Here is a 21596-nt window from a genome sequence, read left to right as displayed (position 1 = left end):
TCTCCCAAGGGCTCTGAGACAGAAACCATTCGATGCCTCTCTCTTAGCTTCTGGTGGCTCCTGGCAAGCCTGGGTGTTTCTTGGATTGCAGTTGCATCTCCCTGGATTGTCACATGGCTGTCCTTCCTCTGTCTGTCTCTTCTCTTTTATAAGGACACCACTTATATAGGATTAAGACCCACCCTACTCTAGTATGACCTCATGTTAAATGATGGTATCTTCAAAGATCCTACTCTCAAACAAGGTACAGGCGACACAATTCAAAAATGACTTATTTCTCCTTTATTTTTTGATTTAGGAGATAATATTGGAGTCATTATTCCCTGTCCTTGAGCATAGAGACTGTGACCTAGCTGGAGCTGGACTCACAAGGACTGACAAGGACACATCGACCGGGCCTTGAGATATAAAGACAATACCTAGGACAATCTTGGAAAACATCTTTTAGGGAACCGTTCACATAAACTAATCAAACAGAGCACAAAAGACTGTCCATTCTTTTTTCTATTAGCATTTAGTGAGTAGAAAATTTGTTGGACCAGTGAAGATCCTCCTAACTGTCGTTACTGAAACCTGTACCAATGATTATTAAGAAAGATGATTCAATATGTAGAATCATGATAATTTAACAGTTTTTAGCCAATCGGTGAAAAGGTGAAGCTTTCAATGATTTTAGCCATTTGTGATGTTAATATATACTGATGATTCTAATTCCAATTCTCAGGCAGACATTACCTCTGCCAGCATGCTTGTCTGTTTCCTACTTTTGCATCTTTGAATATACACCGAATAAAATCTTCATTTTGCTCTACTAAACTTTGTGATGTTTTTACCCTAGAACATTTTTGAAGAACAGCTTGTCGATGCAGAATTCTAAGTTGATGTTTTGCTTTTAGCTTTAGAGATAGCACGCATTGTCTTATCCTATATTTTTCCTGATGAGAATTCAGTCATCATGCTCATAGATGTTCCTTTGTATGTAATGGATGTTGTTTGTTTGGCAGTTTTTCTCTTTGTCTTTGGTTTTCAATAATTTGGCTATAATGTGCCGAGTGTGGCTTTCTTCCCGGATCTGTAGATTTTTTTTCTGTTTTGTCTGGAGTTTATAACTGTTATCACCAGGAGGGCTAGTCTGTTATAAGCCACTCCATCTTACCAGAAACAAACTCCCTAATTAACTGTATTTTACTTATTTTTCTTCTTGATTCATAATCTTTTTTTTTTTTTTTAAATTGTGCTTTAGGTGTAAGTTTACAGTCAGTTTCTCATACAAAAATTTATACACACGTTGTTATGTGACCCTAGTTGCTAACCCTCTGTAACCACCTGAGCTGGAATAGGACTGGATCAGGTCCAGGTCCCACTTGGCACAGCCTGTCTAAACGGAGAAGCAGACACAGCTGTTAAGGCAAGGTGAAAATGTTTATTTAGTTGGCCAAGTAAAGGAGCTCACCGGGACCTGTGTTGCCAACACGGCTGTCCGAAACCGGGTGGGAGTCAGCTTTTATGGGACTGTTACAGTTAGCAGAATCAGGAGGTTATACATATTCATGATTCCTTGCTGATTATTCATTGTGGGGCAGGGCTAGGAATCAGCAGGAAGTGACTGACAGACCCTTAGCTTCTGAAACGGGCTCTGCTATCGCCCGATGATGTAAGTCCAGTGACTTTTCGTTCCTTGACGTCAGTCTTTAGGTTTCTTGGCTGGCGCCAGTTCTCCTGGGACTTGTTTGTGACCCTTATCTGCGGAATTTCCTGAAGTTAAAACAGTGTAAAGAAATAGTCAAACCTAGTCGAACAGTCCTGTTCTGAAGCCCCGGAAAGCCCCGGTATAGCCTGCAGTAAAGAAATAGTCAATCCTAGTCAAACAGCTCTGATCTGAAGCCCCAATATATCCTGCCCCTATTGTGGGGGCAGGAATGCGGCTTAGCGACCACCTTACCTATAATGTGACCGCACATTCCTCCTTTCCACCTCAGATTTCTCATGTCCCTTCAACCAGCTCCCATCCCTCTCTGACTTCTCATCTCACCTCCAGACAGGAGCTGCCCATTTAGTCTCCTGTATCTACTTGAACTGAGAATCACACTCTTCGTGAGTGTCATTTTATGTCCCATAGTCCAGTCTAATCTTTGAAGGGTTGGCTTCGGAATTGTTAACTGTATTTTAAACAATAAATCATGTTGTCTAATGCATTAATAAACACATATACAGTCCTACCACAAAAGCTGTGGTTTCCCTTGTAATCCTTTATGATCGCTTTTTATTTACTGCATTTAAAAACATTTTGAGAAGTGTTCAATGACTTCACTAGACTTCTAAAGGAACTCTTGACACAAAACTGTTAAGAACTTAAAAATACGTATGTTAAGAACTTCTGGTTTTAAAATTCCCCTCCTACTGCTACCGCAGAGTTCACTAAAGTTGGGAGGGTTTTCCCCAGGACTTATTCATTCATCACTATTTATTACCTAAGTGTCAGGCACTGTTCTAGGCTCATGGGACAGAAGCGTGAACAAAACCAACAAGTTGCGCCAGTCAGAAGTTGGAGAACGCGTGTTATTCTCATGTTTCCATGCAGACGGATCGGCAATGAAGGAACCCTCTGGGCCTCTTCTCCACAATAAGTGGGTTACCTGACTGGTGCAGGACAGCCCTTGGCTCACATCTATTGATGTTAATTTGTTGAAAGGTCTTGAGGACTTGATCCCTTCCTTCCCTCTCCACCTCAGTCTAGCGTCAGGGAGCCCCACTGTAGTGTGTCTGCCTGCGCTCTTGAAGGGGGAGAGGAAGGGAAGTGAGTTCCAGGCAGGTGGGACCATCTGTCAGATGGATGCTGCAGAGAACCAGGTAAAATGAGTGCAGACTGGCTGGACCTGGCAGCCCTTAGTCATGGGCCCCCTTAGTGAGCGCGGCTGGGGGAGGGAGACAGAAACTCCACTGCTGAAAGCAAAGGAGTGGGAGGCGAGAGAGGGTGGTCTTTCTGAATATTTGGCAGTGAAAGGAAGAGGGAAGACAGCTGGGCAGAGAGCCTGGGTCAGGGGATAATCTCTTTCGGGATGAGGAAAGCTTTGGCACCCTTTTAGGCTAAGATACATGGGACAGCTAGTGGACAAAGAATGGATAAATGAGATAAGTCAGAGAAAGGGCACAAGGCAGGCATTCAAGACATCTTAGCTACAGGGTCTCTCTGGGGGTTTGTGTACCATCTCTCAGAAAAGTGTGGTAATGATTCCCTGTGGACTCCCCAGCCCTATCCCATAATCTGAGGGTGGCCTGGAGCTAGAGCCCCACTGGCTTGAAACGCCAATCTTTTCAAGCTTTCCTCTTGAGAACTCCCTGTCAGTGGTTCCCACATCATTTAACAGCCTCATGCTGCCACCTGCTGGACAGATGGCAAACGTGGCAACAACCATTTGCTGAAGGGAACAGCTTTTCTAAAATGGCTGCAAAACCCACCAGAATGTAAATCAGAGTTGGGTAATAGGTAGGCCCAGGATGAAGACAGGGGCAGTGGTCTTTCAGTGGTAGAACTCTCACATTCTATGCGGGAAAGCCAGGTCTATTCTCAGCCTATGCACCTCATGAGCAGCCACCACCTATCAGCGGAGGCTTGTGTGTTGCTATGATGAACAGGTTTCTGACTAAGAAGAAAGGCCTGGCAAGCTACTTCTGAAAAGTCAAAAACCTTATAGATCACAGGAGTCAGAGACCAACTCTAAGGCAGCTAGCAAGGATTAAGATACTTCTGAGATTCCAGGCCATAAATGCAAACCCTAGCAGCCCTTTCTAGCTCTGCAGGGTAACTTCCCTCCATCCTCATCACAGTTAATTAATATGCTCCCATATTGATAGGTGCTGTCCAGTTGGTTCCAACTCATAGCGCCCCACTGCTTGCTCCTGCACCATCCTCATAATCATTGTTATGCTTGAGCCCATCGTTGCAACCCGTGTCAATCCATCTCGTTGAGGGTCTTCCTCTTTTTCACTGACCCTCTATCAAGCATGATGTCTTTCTCCAGGAACTTGTCCCTCCTGATAACACATCAAAGTACGTGACATGAAGTCTTGCCATCCTTGCTTCTAAGGAGCATTCTGGCTGTACTTCTTCCAAGACAGATTTGTTCGTTCTTCTGGCAGTCCATGGGATATTCAATATTCTTCGCCAACACCATAATTCAAAGGCATCAATTCTTTGATTTTCCTTATTCACATGCCCCTATAGTAACAGTTAACAGCGCTGGACTGTTTCCTTCTGTCGAGAAACACAAAAGTAGGAGCAGCAGCTTCATTTTCTGTCCTTGCTGCACACGGTTTATGGAGGGGCTGAGGTCCATGCCTGGCATGCTGTGAGCAGGCAGAAATAGCTCTTACTGAGTATGTAAGAGCAACATCAATGGCAGGGTGGGTTCACACTTGCGTCCCTTAAAACTTAAGCCCTATCCGTTGTTGGTTGCAGAGTTGACTCTGACTCATGACAACCACACGTGTGCAGAGTAGAACTGCACTCCATACGGTCTTCAAGGCTGTGACCTTTCAGAAGCGTTATCACCAGGCCTGTCTCCCAAGGGGAAACTCTGGTGGCATGGCAGTTAAAAACTACGGCCGCTAACCAAAAGGTCCAAAATGTTGGCAGTTCGAACCCACCGGCTGCTACCTTGGAAACCCTATGGGGTAGTTCTACTCTGTTCTGTAGGGCCACTATGAATCAGAGACTCAATGGCAATGGGTTTGGTTTTGGTTTTCCAAGGTGCCTCTGGACCATTTGCACCACCCAGGAACTCCTATTCTAGGAGCCATGAACTCCTCCTGCAGTATGGCTGCTGGCAGGAGCAGGCCCAGCTCCCCTAGCAAGGTTCCCAACACTCCCCGCTCTCATCTATGTCATTGAAATTATGGCTCATGGTGAACCCATGTCAGAGTAGAACTCTGCTCCCGAGGGTTTTCAATGGTTGATTTTTCAGAAGTGGATGGCTAGGCTTTTCTTCCAAGGTGCCTCTGGGTGGTTAGCAGCCATTTGCACCACTCAAGGACTCTAATACCCATAAACTACTCATGGTGACTCCATGTGCATCAAGAGTAGAACTGCTCCACTGAGGTGTCAATGGCTAAAGACTGTCAGGTCTTTCTTCTGAAGCCCCTCCAAATGGGACTCAAAACCCTTTCACGCAGCAGCGAAGCCTGTTAACCATTTGCATCACACAGGGACTCTCCCACTCACAGCCTCAAAAACCAAACTTTAGAAGCTGTGCTAGGCCCCTGGATTAGTAGCAATTCTGATTTATGTTCTGTATTACCTAACGGCTTATTCCATGTTTTAGGGTGACAAGCCCATGGGCCTGCCGAAGGCTGAAGAAAGTTGCCATCTGCAGTGGGTGTCAACGTGATGCTTAAAGTGCTGGAGTCACCAGGTTCCAGAAGACCCAAAGGAACCCTAAGACCAAACTTACAGACCCTAGTCTAGTTTGAGACAGACTGGCCACCACTGAGAGGCTCCACTGTGCCTCTACTTAGCCCCAATGTAATTAAAGACAGCACACTTGACCCCTCTGTGGGCTCCCACCGTCTTCCTGTTAATTCACCATATTTACAATCACTTGACCCAGAACTCTAGTCATGGCTCTTAGAGTTGGGGGGACCAGGGAGGAAATGCCCAATAGAACAGGGCAGAATGCCTCTGATCACTATACCTAGGTTCAAGTCTTTGTGAAATTTGACCTCACATTGCTGGAGGCCTTACCAAAAATACCAGGCGCACCACAGGATCACTATAATGCTGCTCCTTCCCTAGCAGAGAGCCTCATTTTCCAGACCCGAATCCTCCACTGTTCGTTATTAGAGCAGGAACCAGTTCCATTAGCCAGTCACTGCCATTCTTGAGCCTGGATCCTTTAAGGAAACCACTGTGCTTTTCCCACTAAGGGCCAAGCACTTGTTGGGGACACCTGAACCTCAGGCCTGCTACAAGTAGAGAAGCCATGGGCACTTCAGGTCTCTCGTGTCTGAGCACTCACAAAGCCTGTGGAAGCTGGTCACTCTGCCAGCATCTCACCAAAGCGGCCAGGATACTTGAACCCAAGACACCAAGCACAGGGGAGGGTAGAGCTGCAGCGCAGGGTCTTAGCCACGTCCCCCGCCTCCAGTGATATTCCAGGAGAAACACTGTAGAAAACACAAGTCTGGCACCAGAGTTTAGGACTTTTTAATCTGTCCCAAAGTTGCTGAAGCAAAAATCATGATAAAACATTCTGCTTTCCTTTATACCCCCCAACGCAAAAAACTATTTGTAGGAAAAAAAACGGTTTTGTACATGGGATGAAACTTAATATAAATTCAAAACTTACAGATAAGGGTTAGCTCTATCACTCATCTCTTTTAAAAAGTTTATATGAATATCCAGTCAAAACCAACAGGGAACCTCCCTTGAAATGTTATCTGTACGGATTTCCCAGTAGGCCACAGGGCTGTCTACTGTTGTGGAATGTCCTCAGAAGGCTCTGTCATGATCAGGTAACAGAGTAAAAACCCCAGAGTCCTTTCTTTCAAACGGAAGAGGGAAAAACAGAGGGACAGAAGAACTATTCAAACTTCGTCTTCTTTCCTTGTGGTTTGTGGTCTCCTCCTCCTCCTCTGCCTCCTCGGAAGCCTCCTCGCCCTGCAAAAGGTAAGACTTCATAAAGACCGGGCACAAAGCTGTTTATTAGCCCTCCTCCCCACAGGGATTAACGGCAACTTGGGGACTGACTGTCAGACCTTCCATGAGATGGACTGACAGTGGCTGCAAAAATGGGCTCAAGAGTAACAATGATTGTGAGCATGGTGCAGGACCGGGCAGTGTTTCGTTCTGTGGTGCACAGGGTCGCTATGAGTTGGAATAGACTCAACAGCTCCTAACAACAGAGACTGATGCAGGAGACCCTGGCACAGGTTCTGAGGACACATGGAGCTGGTGCCAGTGTAGACATGGTGCCTCCGGCGCCCCTCCCCGCAATCCATCCTCCTTACCTCCAAAGCCTCCTCGGCCTCTGCCACCGAAACCACCTCGGCCTCCTCTGCCGTGTCCACCTCGGCCTCCAAATCCTCCCCTGCCTCCGCCTCGACCCCCGAAGCCGCCTTCGCCCTTCGGCTTGGCCCAGTCCAAGGTAACCTTGTTTCCATCAATTTCACCATCTTCCATGGCCTCCTTGGCAGCTTTCGCATCTTCCTCACTGTTGAAGTCTACAAAACCGAACCTGAAACACCAAATTCAATCACTGATTATAAAGCCAACACGCTGAATGGTGCCAAAGTTAACCTCATCTGTTTGACAGTGACTTCACAGGACCTAACTTTGTTTAGCTGAGAAAAGACCCAAAGCGATAACAGACCAGTGATCAGAAAAAACCGTAACTGGTTTTACTGACGGCTTCAAGCCCAGAAATGTCTCACAGAACAGAAGCCTACTTCTGTGAAGACAGAAGGTAAGCTAAGAATGCGAGCTCTGTGAACTGGCTCTTCTTCTCGTGCGAATCCAGACTGCCACCGATCGACAGAAAGGAGCTCATTGAGAAGATCTGTCAGACCCAAGGTCTCTAAGAACGAAGGCTGCTCCGACACTGGGAGCATCACTGCATCACCTACTCGATTACCTTACCCTTTGGACGAGCCTGTTTCCCGGTCGGTGACTATCCTGGCACGGACAGACCCATCAAATGACTCCTTCAATGTCTCCTCGGTGGTGTCCTCAGACAGACCTTTGACAAACAGGGTTTTGGATGGCTCTGGGCAAGAAAAAGACAGAAACATGTCAGTCACGATTTGTACTGACCAGACAATGCCCACGTGACAAGAATCCCTTTGAATCAAAGTATATGCATGACTAGGAGCGGAAGGAGGGGGAGCCATTGTTTAGGAAGTAGTGTTTGTTTATGGTGATGGGAAATCTGGATTATGGATAGTGGTAGCACAACATGATAAATGTAATTGAAATTACTAAATTTAACCTGCAAAGTGTCAAACTGACAAATGCTGTGTTAGAGGTATTTTTACCACAATAAAATGTGCATAACAAGAAACAGTCAATAGCAACTTAGTTAACTAATGTTCAATTAAGGGAAAGGGCTTGATCAACAGGCACCTAGCATTTGATTCTCAGCAGTTGGTGAGATCTCATCTCAGATCTTTTATGGGAAGCTGAGCAAGCAGTGTAAACAAGTTAGAAGGGACTCTTAACACACGCCAACTACAACCACCATCCAGGACAGAGAACCACAGGTAAGCAAGTGGCTGAGTCGGCAAATCTGGATCAGAACTTGACTATCTAGAGGAATTTTCTTGAGATTTCATCAATTATTTCTCAGATAAATCAGTCATCATGTCCAGTTTGTTCACTCAGTAGCAATCAAAAAACCTCTAGATGTGAGGGCAAGTAAATACTGGCCTGAGGAGGAATTTAAAGCACAGTACTGAGAACAGTGCTGTCTCTGACCGGGGTGTTGTGTAAGGTAACTTACGGCTTCTTGCGTTAGGTGATCCCCTGGATCCTTGCAACTCCAACCTGATTGCTCTGCCCTCAATTTCTCTTTTATTACAAGAATTTAAAGCTTCTTTAGCATCTTCAAATGAAGCAAATTCTATAAATGCATACCTAAAAATAAACAGTCAGTATTTAGAGTAGTTACAAAGCAGAGACTCCCCATTTATATGCCAAGCCTTCATCAAGCAACTTAAATGAAATCCTTTAATTTACAAATTACAGCTTATAAAATTCAGCTTCTGCTGGCAAAAACAAACAAACATGATTTTATCATTTTTTAAAGATCCAACAGCCTGTAACTGACAAGAAGATACTAATGATTTTACCCTTTAGATTTGCCATTTTGGTTCTGGGGCACTTTGATAGCTGTTGCCTTCTCAAATACTTCCTGAAGAGTTTCTTCTGTTGCATTGTAGGACAGGTTGCTTAAAACCAGAGTTTTGGATTCACCTACAAACAGAAATGCCACATTCTTATGCGCAGAAACAGGTGGTTCCCAGTTTTAGTCATGGCTAGTATCTTGTTCTTAAGAACATCTGTGCATTGGGACAACTAACATGCCAACTAACATACACAAGTGAAACGCACCCATTGTGTACTGTAATGTTCTACTTCACTCCCTTCTGTTTATGTGTGCCCTACTACTGTATTAATGTACCTTCCTAAAGGATTTTAATGTTAAAATCTACAGGTCTATGTTATAAACGTAAAACAAATCTACAAAGGAAGCTCCATCTACTGCGCTTCAACGCAAAATGATTTCATATAGACCTTATTTAAGAAACTGAATTACTATAAAATCTGGCTATTACCCTTCTTTGATCTTAATCTCCAACTGACTGTAATTAATCAACTTAAAAGGTACAAAAACCCGAAGGATTTCCCTCCGTCGATTCTGGAACCCGGAAGCATGCTGAGGAAGTCTTACCACTCCAAGTGCTTGTCTTTCCACCTCTGTAGTCCTGATTTTGACCTTTCTCCCCAGTGTAGTAGAGGGATATCGACCTCCCCTCGATCTCTGTTCCCTGTTTCTCTTCAAAGGTTTTCTCGGCATCAGCTTCTGTCTTAAATTCGATATAAGCAATCCTGCAATAGGGATAACAAGAAAAAACATTTAACTACTCATCTTCAAAAAAAGATAAAAAATTCGTTTAACAGAAATGTTTTAACCTCAGTAACACAGACCTTGTTTCACATGTGAGAATAAAAACATCCTTTGTTTTATACTGACTAAAGCATACAAGGTTTACATGACCTTGAACTCAATACTTACAAATCATTTTAAGTCAGGCACAGTCCTTAGTGCTTTATACACAAAAATTCATCTTCTAACATTCCCCTATAAATTAAAAACATCACCCCTACTTTACAGATAAGAAATTGAAATATAAATTATACATTAAATTGTCCAAGATCACACACCCAGATAATTGACATTTTTTGTATAATCAAGGGAGTACCGTAAGTTTACTGAAACTCAATATTCCAGTAAACACAGAACATACCCTTTACTCTTCCCATCTTTGCTGACTAATCTGATCTCCATAGCGTCTTCAAACACTTCTTTTAATTCATCCTGAGTGACTTTGTAAGGCAAATTTTTGGCCAGAAGTGTTCTGGCATCTCGATCTGGATTAAAAAAAAAAAAAGAACACAATTTAAAACGTGACACGTATACAGAAAAAGTAAGGAACGTTTTAAAGAGTAACTGAGAAGCTGACCAATTAAGGACCAGAGAACAAAAAGATCATTCATTCAAGAACATTACAAGTGGCAATGTCTACAAGTCCAGTGTGGCTGGGAACGATGAAGCAAGTATAGTCCATGAACAGTTACTTAATTTACAACTAGTTTAGGTGCCTCTAAGCAATTCTTTTTCTTGCCTGCCTGGTTCAGGAATTTATATTATAGCAGCAGCAAATAGTGGCAAGCACGGTTATAAACACTTAAATATTCTAACTCATTTTATCCTCGTAACACTATGAGGAAACTAACTGAAAAAAGTTAAACCATTTGCCCTGTCTACGGCTGGAGGCCAAGTTCTTAACCACATTAGACTACTCTCTAAATGTTAGTAGTTACGTAGAGGTGGCTCTGACTCATGAAACACCATGTACAACACAAGTAAACACTGCTGGGTTCTGCACCATCTTCACGATCATTGACCGCTGGAGTCCACTGTTGCAGCCATTGTGTAGTGCCGTCTAGCCCGGGGGGGCTCACCCTCTGGCACTGTTCTAACCCACAGGGTTTGCACTGGGTAATTTTTGGAAGTATATCGCCAGGCCTTTCTTCCCAGTCCTTCTGGAAGCTCCACTGAAGCCTGTCTACCATGGTGACCCTCCCTGCTGATATCTGAGATATTGGTGGCAAAGCTTCCAGTATCATAGCAATATGCAAGCCACCATAGTACTGACAGTCAGGTGGTGGACCCTCTAGGTATACATCTATTAACAAGTTACCCCTTAGTTATCACAGTGATCAAAAACCTTTCTTAATTTCCTACATACCTTTCTTACTGTCTTTTCCCTTTGGTCTCTCTAGTTTAATTTCATTGCCAAAGACTTTCAAGCCAGTAAGTTCCAAGGCTTTTTCCAGGTCTTCAGCAGATTCAAAATCCACATAGCCAAACTTCCTTTAAGGTGAAGAGCGGTAAAAAGTTACAGAAGAAAAAAACCAAGAGCCACACACACACATTCTTGAGAACTGCAGCACTAACGTGACTGTGTAAACAAGGACTAAGTAACAAAAACCTACAGTGCTAACAACAGTCAAAGCTCTGCAAACTGTACCAAGACCTGACATAGGCTGACTAGCTACACTGCTCATAACAAATAAAAACTGACAGCGATCAGTCTTTAGATTGTGACAAAGGAACCTGGACAGAATCCTACCTGGCTAAAAAGCCCTCATTAGTAGGCTACTAGGTTTTAATGGTTTTAGATTATTTCCAAGATCATAAGCATCAAATTCTCTGAACTGTCAATGAATTATTTTGTGCTACACCATAAGTTAAGGTAGATTACGGGAATTTCAAGTTTGGGATTCCAAAACAAGGACAAGTTACTTACCTAGACATACCAATTCTGACATCCACGACAGCAAGATCATTTTTAGCAAAAAGGTCACTGATACCAGTTTTTAATTCAGGAGCAGATTTGCTGCAGTTGAGGTTTCCAACAAAGAGATTGAAAGCTGAAGTTGGTTCCACGGCTGCACACAAAAGGAACTCAAATCAATCTAGTAATAGTGACGCAAACTTAATTCCTTCCAACACTCCTAGACCCAGCACCCATCAGCATGTCACAATGTAACATCAGATTTCAGCATTAAGTCCCTTTGTTGTTCATCATCTGTGCTGTCAAACCCTGTGCCCCTCCCGGACGCTTCCTCCCAATTCTGCAAGTTACCTTCCACTTTCTGTTTCTTGGCTTCAGGGGCAGCTTTCTGTTTGGACATTTCCTTCTTTCGTTTGCCGGGTACTTCTTTGACAGGTTCTGGGTGCGATTCGAAATAATACGTGTTAACAATGGATAGTCACACATATTCACGGCCTCTTTTTAACAAACTCAGGTCAGAGTCCTTCAGACGCTACTTTGATTACCTTCCTCCTCGTCATCCTCCTCCTCCTCGTCATCCTCCTCCTCGTCTTCCTCATCTTCCTCCTCGTCTTCCTCATCTTCCTCCTCATCATCCTCCTCGTCCTCATCGTCGTCGTCCTCCTCCTCAGCCACACTCTTGGCCTTCCCAGCAGCTTTTGGAGGAGCCTTCTTTCCTTTTGCTGGTGTGGTCTCCATAGGCTCTTCTTCAGAGTCTAAGAGAGAAAAGGCGTTCAGTCAGACTCAGATACTCTCAGAACCAGCTGTAACTCCAGCAAAATAGAAAGGAAACAATCCTGTCAGTGCCATCAGCTGCGGCAAGTATTAACAGGTCACGCAACTAGACGGTGCTCAGCTACCACCACCAACTGCTCTGACAAGGATCACAATAGACGCTCCCAAACAGAGCTGGAAAAAAATGTAGAACAAAATTCTAACTCACAAATGAAACAAACAAAAAACCCAGACTTACTAGCCTGACAGAGACTGGAAAAACCTCAAGAGTACGGCCCCGACACCCTTACAGCTCAGTAATGAAGTCCCTCCTGAGATTCACCCTTCGGCCAAAGAGACTAAGTGGGCACGCCAGCCCAGGGGCAAGGATGAGAAGGCAGGAGGAGACAGGAAAGCTGGTAATGGGGAACCCAAGGCTGAGGAGAGTGTTAATAAGTTGTGGGGTTGGCAACCAACGTCACAAAACAGTATGTGTATTGTTTGATGAGAAACTAGTTTGCTCTGTAAATCTTTATCTAAAGTACAAAAAAAAAAAAAATTAACAGGTCACTTAGAAGCAAATCCTATGTTACGAACAATTCTCCCACAATGTGCTGTTCGGCACAGGACAGTCAGCTGTGGGTGATAAGTCCAGTGCCCCACAAGCAGCCCAGAGAACCCCTGCAAGAAATCAGCTAACCTCTGGGCTGTCACAGCAGGAGTATGCAGAGTTGTACCCAGACCCTGATCTCCAAATGTCTTGCAAGAAGTAGCTCAGGAACTACCAAGAGAACCCCTTACCGTCTTCATCCTCCTCCTCCTCCTCCTCTTCATCGTCCTCCTCCTCCTCCTCATCTTCATCATCCTCATCTTCTGAGGCAGGGGCAGCTGATTTCATCATAGCTGGCTCAAATTCCTCCTCATCCTCATCATCTTCACTGTCTTCATCATCTTCCTCATCGCTCTCATCCTTCTTGGCGTTCTTGCCATTCTTTGCCCCCTTGGCTGGAGTGGCGGCTCCCTTCTTACCGGGGGTGGCCACCACTGCTTTGCCTGGGGCGGCTCCCTTCTTACCAGGTGTCGCCACCGCTTTGGCTGGTGTGACCGCCTTCTTGGCCGGTGTCGCTGCTGCCTTTTTGCCAGGTGTGACAGACACTTTCTTGGCCGGCGCAGCAACTACAACCTTTTTTGTTGGGGAAACCACCACCTTCTTTGATGGCACTGTAGTATTCTTCTTGCCTTTCTTCTGAGGAATGATGACCTGAAAAAGAAAATTTTTAAAAATCCTCTGGCACTGCCACTGGTTTAAGATAACATGAATTAAGGCACTCATTAAAATACTCAGGTAAAATACCCCTTCTCACCCTTTAAAATACAAGAAACCACATCTCTACACCTCATACTTTTAAATGATTCCATCCGTCCTTATCCAGAGTAATGGCTCCAGCTTTGAAGCAGTACAGCCTAACAGACTATCAGCTCTGAAATCAGAGTTGGAGCAGGTCCCATCCATCAGTGACTGTGTTGCCTTGGGCAAGTTTTAAAAACGTTAAGCCTCAACTTCCTCATCTAAAAACTACAACATCAAACTTACAAGTTGCTTTAAAAATGAAAAGAATTGATATGTAAAGTACTCACAGCCTTGCACACAAAAAGCTGTACATGTAACTGCTACTACATCCTCTGCGGCTCCTACAACAGATGATGTGGGTACAGAGCTCAGGGAAAGCTCAATTCTTCGCACCAGAAATTAAAAGCTGAACAGTAAACAGGCTGGACAGTCAACTTTGGCAAAGTTAACAAACCAAAGAGCGTGTATGTTGTCATGAAACTACACGTTAAAAATGCTGAAACAGTAAATGTTGTTACATACGTTAAAAAGCGGAGAGGAGCAAGCTATTTTTTGATTATTAGTTTTATCAGGTACTATGTGGGAAGACTAAAACCTTCTATAAATCTTAAAAAAAATCTGAGCACAATCACACTGGTTAGTTGTGCAGTGAACAAATAGTGGGCAGGAGTGCTAAAAAGGGTCAGCATCAACAAAGGAAAGTGGCGACCCTTAATACACACCAGAGATAATCATAACACAATGTGATTGTTATAAAGCTTCTACACAATACAACAAATCAATTGATGTTGCATTCAAGAGTTAGGAAAGAGATGTGATAAGGCTAAAAGATGGAGTCCTCAGACCTGGATATAATACTCAGTTCTGCCAACTATCCACGCTGTGTGCTTATCTAGTGTACGGAGCCAAAATGCTGAAAACTGGAAAAATTTACTGATTTAACACAACGTCACACCTACCCCAACAAAGGGCCGCAAAAAGGTGTTTATGTAAGGCACCCCAGATATTGTTAGGTCTCACACTCATACTCAAATACTCACCCAAAAGGTATCTTGAAATGTCAGAGAAGAGCTTGCGAGAGAACTACTACACGAGGTCACGTATTAATCTAAACCTTAAATTCTGGTAGTGTTGTCAGACAGCCAACACCAGCTGCCTTATTTTGGATTTTACCATAATTCTACATTAAATCTCATATAATTACCTCTTCTCCGCTGCTTTCTTCTTCTTCTTCTTCCTCTTCTGACATCTCCTCATCCTCACTATCTTCTTCTACCTCCTTAGGGGGAGGAGCCATTTTCTTGGGGTCACCTTGATTTTTACCAGCCTAAAATGGATACAATCGTTAGCACACTACACTTGCACCCGTATTTCATGCCACTTACGTTGTGCCATCATTCTACACAGTAAAATGCAGTCCTCTTTTCTTCCTTAAAATCCAGTTTTCATGGCGTTAAATACAACATGCAAACTAGTCTTAAAACACAGTTTAAAATAGGGTCCTCCACCTGCTTACGGTTTTCCTGTCAGTTTTTACACCTAGAAAATCAGGCCTAGAATAACCATACATAGACATGATCTCCCTCCTCCTGTCGGCTTTCTGAACCACGGCCCATTTTAAAAATATTACTCCCCTGATTAACTAGTAAATATCGCCCTGAGGATTTTTTAATACAGTACCTTGCACCAGGGCCATTTTCCAACCAACAATTCATAGTCCTTTACCCTGGGGAAACTACCCTCAAAAGCCTTTGATAAATTCTGGCACTTGCCTCCATCGGCTTGATCTGAATTCAAATTAAAAACCAGAATTCTTTAAGTCACCTTTTAACACAAATACTTGTGATCTTTTCAGTAACAGTTTTCGTTTCCTGGAGAAACCACTCAACTTTCAGACCCGAGTGGGCCACGTGGGGGTGCCTCACAGGCCACCATGTGCGCGCAGAAATCACTCGGAAGCGGCGCCTCCATCCGGGGCCCACCACGTGCCCACTCGCTGGGGCGGAGAGCCCGTAGGCCGCCGGGCCTCTGGCTTAACCCCACCCCGCCGCTGCCCCCGGCCCCCGGCTCCACCGGCCCCCGGCTCCACCGCTCCCCGCCAGAGCACGCTCCTCTCGGGAGACGCAGGGACCCACGCGGCGCGGCCCACGTGGCGGGCCGCGCGCAGGGGCACGTGCGTCAGGAGGCGGGGCCGGCGCGCGCGCGCGTCTTGGGAGTCCGGCCTCACCCCTCCACCCCGGAGCCCCGCGCGCAGCCCCGAAGTCTCTCCCCGCCGAATCCACAGCCCCTTGCACCTGCAGACGATCTTCACCTTCTCTCCATATCGGCAAAACCCGCGAGACCCGCCCGCTACTCGCGCGAGACTTCCGTCAGCATGGCGAACCTCGAACGCGCCCGGGACGGCGCGCAGGCCCTCCTCCTCGCGGCGCCGCGCGCGCGCTCCTCGGGAAGCAGGCCCCGACGCCCGTCCTTGCGCGGGCAAGGCCGCTTACCTTCGCGAGCTTCACCATGATGGCGGCTTGTGACGACGGAGTGTGTAGAGGGTGAGTGGCGCAGATGAGCCTAGAAAAACCCAAGCGACGTCGATGGCAGCCGCGGGTTCTGAAGAGCCTAGAGCGCGCACGCTAGGCTGCCAGCTAGGGCTCGAGACTGAGGCGAAAGACAGAGCCTACCCAGTAATCGCCTCTGGAAAGGCGACGACGGCACCCTCGTGACCCCGCCTTGACCAATCAGAGCGCGCGTTCATCCGACGAGCCAATAGCGAACCCCTACCCGAGAACGGCGCGGGGCGGAGCTGGACGAGAGTGGGCGGGCCAAGGCGGCGGGGGGATGGGGAGGAGGCTTGGTGTTCGCATCTGGGGGCGGGATCCGCTTTGTGCGAAGCCAGCGCTGATTGGGCCGTGAGCGCGCGGTCTCGGGTCTCCCCGCGCTGCCTGCATTCGCGGCGCCTGCGCCGTAGGACGGACGTTTTGGCGCCCGGTGGGCCCGGATCTGTGGGTGGAGGGGGCTGTCTGTCTGCAATTCCTGAATGAGTGCTGTCGACTCCGGCGGCCTCTGGGGCTCCTGCGGTGCCCCACGCGCGACTCTGGCCGGCATTCCACGCTGAGCCTCCCAGCAGCCGTGGGAAGGATTTCGTCCCCTTTTAACTGGTGATGAGCCCGAGACCGCCGGAAGTTCAAGGACCACGGGGTTCACTCTACCCCTTTCGGGTCCCCACCTTAGCCTTGTCCGTCCACGGACCAGGGACCAGAAACATCCCCCTGGGCACAGGTGATACCCTCCCAGGCTATAAGCCTGAAGCTGTCTCCTGAGAGCTGTTAATAAAGAGGATTACCGTGTTCAGACTCTGCTGATAAATGCGCAGACATCTCATTTAATCTGACGGCCTCATGCGGTAGGTATTTCCCTCCTTACCATGGGGATCAGACTCAGATAAGTTTCTGGCCGTCTCAGGGTTTTACAGCTGGGGTCGGCAGAGGAACCTGGGTCAGCTGACCACAGAACTGATTCTTTGACCACCTCACAAGTTCCTTCGTTACTTGGGGCTAATACCAGTACCATAGCGACCCCACGTGTGTCAGAGTAGGACTGTGCTCCATAGGGTTTTCATTGGCTAATTTTTCAGTAGTACATCGCTAGGTCTTAATTCCAAGGCACCTCTGGTCTCAAACCTCCAACCTTTCAGTTAGCAACCGTTTGCACCATCCAAGGACTCCCTGACTCCCATAAACCAGTAGCCCTTGAGTTGACTTATGGCAACCCCTACTGTGCTCCATAGGGTTTTCAGTGGCTGATTTTTCTAAAGTAGATTGCCAGGCCTTTCTTCCCAGGTACCTCTGGGTGGGCTCGAACTTCCATTAAAATATTATGGATGGGAGGCCAGTGGCACCAGATGGCCCAGGAGTAGGTCAAAGCCAAAGGAAAGGTTACCTCTATGGCAGAGGCACAGAAAATTGTCTTTGTACTGTGATTTTGCCAGTTATTTGAGTGGGTTACTTTGTGGGTGAAACTTAATTTATAATTGGTGCCAAATTTAACAAACCACAGCACTTGCTTCAGTTTAGAACCTGCGTAGGATCTATCCTGGGCCTCTGGTACCTAAATGTTCCTAACCAAGCCATCTTCAGCTTTCACGCTGATTCTCAAACTGAACTGATCTGAAGGATCTCCCCTGGAAAATGGATAGTCCTGGTGGTTCACAACACAGTGAATGTACTTAATGTCACTGAATTGTACACGTAAAAATGGTTTCAGTGGCAAACTTTTTGTTGTATATATTTTACCACAACAAAATTAGAAAGAAAGAATCTCCCCTGGGATGCTAATTCAAGAGGTCTAGGTTAGGGCCCTGGGTTTTGTACTTTAACGAGGGCCCATGGGGATTCTTGTGAGCAATCAAGTTATTTTGCAATTCTTTTTCTGGTGCACTGCAGAAACCCAGTGATTAGGAAACTCTGGGCTCTCTGGTGTGGGCAAGGGGCTGGGGCCAGTTCTGCACCCTGGGTTCTGATGATCTGTGGAGACTCCCCTGAGGAGGGTTGCAATTCGTTCTCTAGGGGAGAGGGCAAATAGGTCACTAAGTGGGTGACTGGGCAAAAAGAACAGCATGAGCCAAGGCGTAAGACCCTTTAATAAGATCCTCAGCATTTCCAGTGGTTTTGACACATAGGACGCCTGGCGCTTGTGGGAAGAGGCTGGAGAGATTCACAGGGCATGACCAAGTGACAGGGACAAATTCTAGAAATACGGTGTGGCTGGCTCCTTGTCATTCAGATCTGTTTGTATCTCCTCCCTAGAGGACTTCCCCCAGCATAAAAGTTGTGTTAGCCAACTCATGGCAACCTAAGCACAACGGAATGAAATACTGCCCAGCCCTGTGCCATCCCCATGATTCCTTGCAGATCGGCCCCAGTGTAAAGTCCCACCCAGAAACTCTCATCACCCTTAACTGAATCTTCTGCAGGTACTTATCGCTACCTGCGATTTTTCTTGTCCGCTTATTGTCTGTCCCCACCCCCGCCCCCCAATTTAGGGCACATATTTTGTTTTCTGCTATATTCCTGGTGCCCAAAACTTGCCTGGCACACAGTAATGTTGAAAATTATTTGTTGAATGAATGAATTGAACTACAGGTAGTCCTCAACTTATGACAGGGTTCCGTTCCAACAACTGCTCCCGTCATCAGTTGGTTCTGATGTAAGTCGAATACTTCATTTTTTTTTTTTTTTTAGTTTTCATTATTATTGCCTTTTGTTACCAGTATCTTTATAAATCTGATCTTTATTTGTCTTTGGGAGTTGGAAACATTACATCTGTGAATGAGAACATCAGCAAATGATGTGCTGCAACATTTTAGGTAGTACGTATTAATAATGAGACACACAACCTGTTGCTGTCGAGTCGATTCTGACTCAGCAACTCCATAGGACAGAGTAGAACTGCCCCCACAGAGTTTCCAAGGAACGGCTGGCGGATTCGAACTGCTGACCTTTTGGTTAGCAGCCAAGCTCTTAACCACTGTGCCGCCAGGGCGCCTATTTGCAATAATATGTACCAAAAAAGGACAGTCGTAAGGGTAAAAGATGATGTAAATTTCGTTGTAACTCAAATACATCATAAGTTGGGGACTACTTGTATTTAGGTAGGATAAGCAGCAGAGAGAGCCAGTATAGCTTAGGGTTCAAGTGGGTTGCCTTCAGTCTCACAGTCCAGGGTCGAAAAACAGTAATACTTACTACTTACATACTATCTGTGTGTGTGTGTGTATACGTATATATATATATACATATATATATATACGTATGCACACACATATATATAAACTAGTTGCCATGAAGTAGATTCCGACTCATGATGACCCCATGTGTTTCAGAGTAGAACTGTGCATAGGGTTTTCAATGGCTGTGACCTTTTGAAAGTAGATCACCAGGCCTTTCTTCCCAGTCACCTCTGGGTGGATTCAAACTGCCAGTGTTCCAGTTAGCAGCCAAGGACTCAACAGTTTGCCCCACTCAGGGACTCCAGAGTACTTACACAGTAAAAGCTGTGAAAGCCAGAACCTGTGTAAGGCAGAAACCTGTCAGAGAAAGAAAACTCAAATATTTTCCACTAATAGAGAGCAATAAACAAGTGGTAGGACTGCACCCTGTCGAAGGCAGAAAACTTGGGAGACGCGGAAAACCAAGGCATTGCCGTCGAGTTCCGGCTCTCACAAGTCCCACTGTATAGTGCTTGCTCAGTGCCCAGTGCTCCTCCAGTGCTCTATATGCTGACTCATTTAATCTTTGAAACAGCCTTTGAAAAAGGTGTGGACATCATCAGCTCCCATGGAAGCAGCAGTCAAGAAATCAAATGACATGTTGCACTAGGCAAATCTGTGGCAAAAGACCTTTTCAAAAATGTTAAAAAGCGAAGATCATTTTGACGACTAAGGTGCGCCTGACCCAAGCCATGGTCTCTTTAGTCGCCTCGTGTGCGTGCAGAAGCTGGTCAGTGAAAAAGGAAGACCGAAGGAAAATTGACACATTTGAATTGCGGTGTTGGTGAAGAATATTGAAGACACCGTGGACTGCCAGAAGAACGAACAAATCTGTCTTGGAAGAAGTACAGCCAGAATGCTCCTTAGCAGTGAGGATGGCAAGACTTGTCTCACATACTTTGGACATGTTATCAGGAGTGATCAGTCCCTGGAGAAGGACATCATGCTTGGTAAAGTAGAGGGTCAGCAAAAAAGAGGAAGACCCTCAAGGAGATGGACTGACGCAGTGGCTGTAACAATGGGCTCAAGCATAGCAACAATCGTGAGGATGGCACAGGACCGGGCAACATTTCATTCCATTGCACATGAGTTGGAACCGACTCCATGGCACCTAACAACAACATCATTGTTTTACAGAAGCTGGGACACAGAGAGGTAAAGAAACTTGTCCAGGGTCACCAAGCTAGTAGGTGGCAAGGCTAGGATTCAAAATGAGACCCTGCTCTGTGATCCCAGTTTCTTTATCTATAAAATAAGGATAGTAGTACTGACCTCTTGGATTGTTATGAGGACTAAGTGAAATATTGCATGTGTTTTTCTAGGGCATATAATAAGCTCTTAATAAATATTAGCCATTGCTGTTATTGATAGACTTGGTGATTTGGATAGAGAGGGAGAAAGGATAACATTTCCATTTTATGTGGAGTATACATGAGTGGAGTGATTTATATGCTTATTTCCATTTTATGTGCAGTGTATGTAAGCGGAGTGACTTACATATACTGTCTTAGTTATCTAGTGCTGCTGTAAAAGAAATACCACAAGTGGGTGGCTTTAACAAACAGAAGTTCAGATTCTCACAGTTCAGGAGGCTGGTATTTGAAATACCAGTAGCATAGCTTCCAGCATCAGAGCAACATGCAAGCCACCACAGTATGACAAACTGACAGATGTGTGGGGAACAACCAGTTTAGGAGGCTAGCAATCCAAATTCAGGGTGCTGGCTCTAGGGGAAGGCTTTCTCTCTCTGTGTTGGCTCTGAGGAAGGTCCTTGTCTCTTTGAGCTTCAGCTCCTGGGTGATCTTCATGTGGCTTGGCATCTCTTTTCCCCCATCTCTGCTTTTCTCACTTGCTTGTTTAATCTCTTCTATATCTCAAAAGAGGTTGACTCAAGACACACCCTACATTAATCCTGCCTCATTCACATAACAGATAACTCATTCCCAAATAGGATTATAACCACAGGAATAGACCTTAGGATTTACAACACATATTTTGGGGGACATAATTCAATCCATAACATTCCACCTTTTGGTCCCCCAAAATCCGTGTCCTTCACACAGGCAAAACACATTGACCCCATCACATCATCCTAAAGGTCTTCAATCACCTCCAAGACCAAAATCTCATCCTTGGAATCATCTAAATCAAACGTGGGTG

The 21596-nt window shown here is 45.6% G+C and overlaps 1 protein-coding gene and 3 non-coding genes across 4 annotated transcripts; all 4 read right to left on the bottom strand.

Moving 5' to 3' along the window:
- Nucleotides 1-6283: 6283 nt before the first annotated feature.
- LOC101355311 (nucleolin) lies at nt 6284-16346 on the bottom strand. Its single transcript, XM_004389500.3, has 14 exons — nt 16171-16346; nt 14883-15005; nt 13129-13588; nt 12120-12329; nt 11926-12012; nt 11587-11728; nt 11026-11150; nt 10021-10144; nt 9444-9601; nt 8842-8965; nt 8493-8626; nt 7634-7760; nt 7006-7232; nt 6284-6655 (listed from the first exon to the last, which is right to left on the bottom strand). Exons 1-14 carry the CDS (start codon nt 16186-16188, stop codon nt 6579-6581), a joined length of 2136 nt encoding a protein of 711 aa, XP_004389557.1. The 5' UTR covers nt 16189-16346; the 3' UTR covers nt 6284-6578.
- LOC111819035 (small nucleolar RNA SNORA75) lies at nt 7418-7553 on the bottom strand. Its single transcript, XR_002822837.1, has one exon. It is a non-coding gene; the product is annotated as a small nucleolar RNA SNORA75 (small nucleolar RNA).
- On the bottom strand, nt 8280-8360 carry LOC111819037 (small nucleolar RNA SNORD20). The gene has a single exon (XR_002822839.1). It is a non-coding gene; the product is annotated as a small nucleolar RNA SNORD20 (small nucleolar RNA).
- Nucleotides 11804-11875, bottom strand: LOC111819036 (small nucleolar RNA SNORD82). The gene has a single exon (XR_002822838.1). It is a non-coding gene; the product is annotated as a small nucleolar RNA SNORD82 (small nucleolar RNA).
- Nucleotides 16347-21596: the final 5250 nt, after the last annotated feature.

The sequence above is a fragment of the Trichechus manatus genome, unplaced genomic scaffold, assembly GCF_000243295.1.
Source record: "Trichechus manatus latirostris isolate Lorelei unplaced genomic scaffold, TriManLat1.0 scaffold00249, whole genome shotgun sequence".
In the NCBI taxonomy this organism is placed as follows: domain Eukaryota; kingdom Metazoa; phylum Chordata; class Mammalia; order Sirenia; family Trichechidae; genus Trichechus; species Trichechus manatus.
Note: the sequence above shows the minus strand (reverse complement) of the source record. Positions and strands in the feature narration are given on the sequence as shown.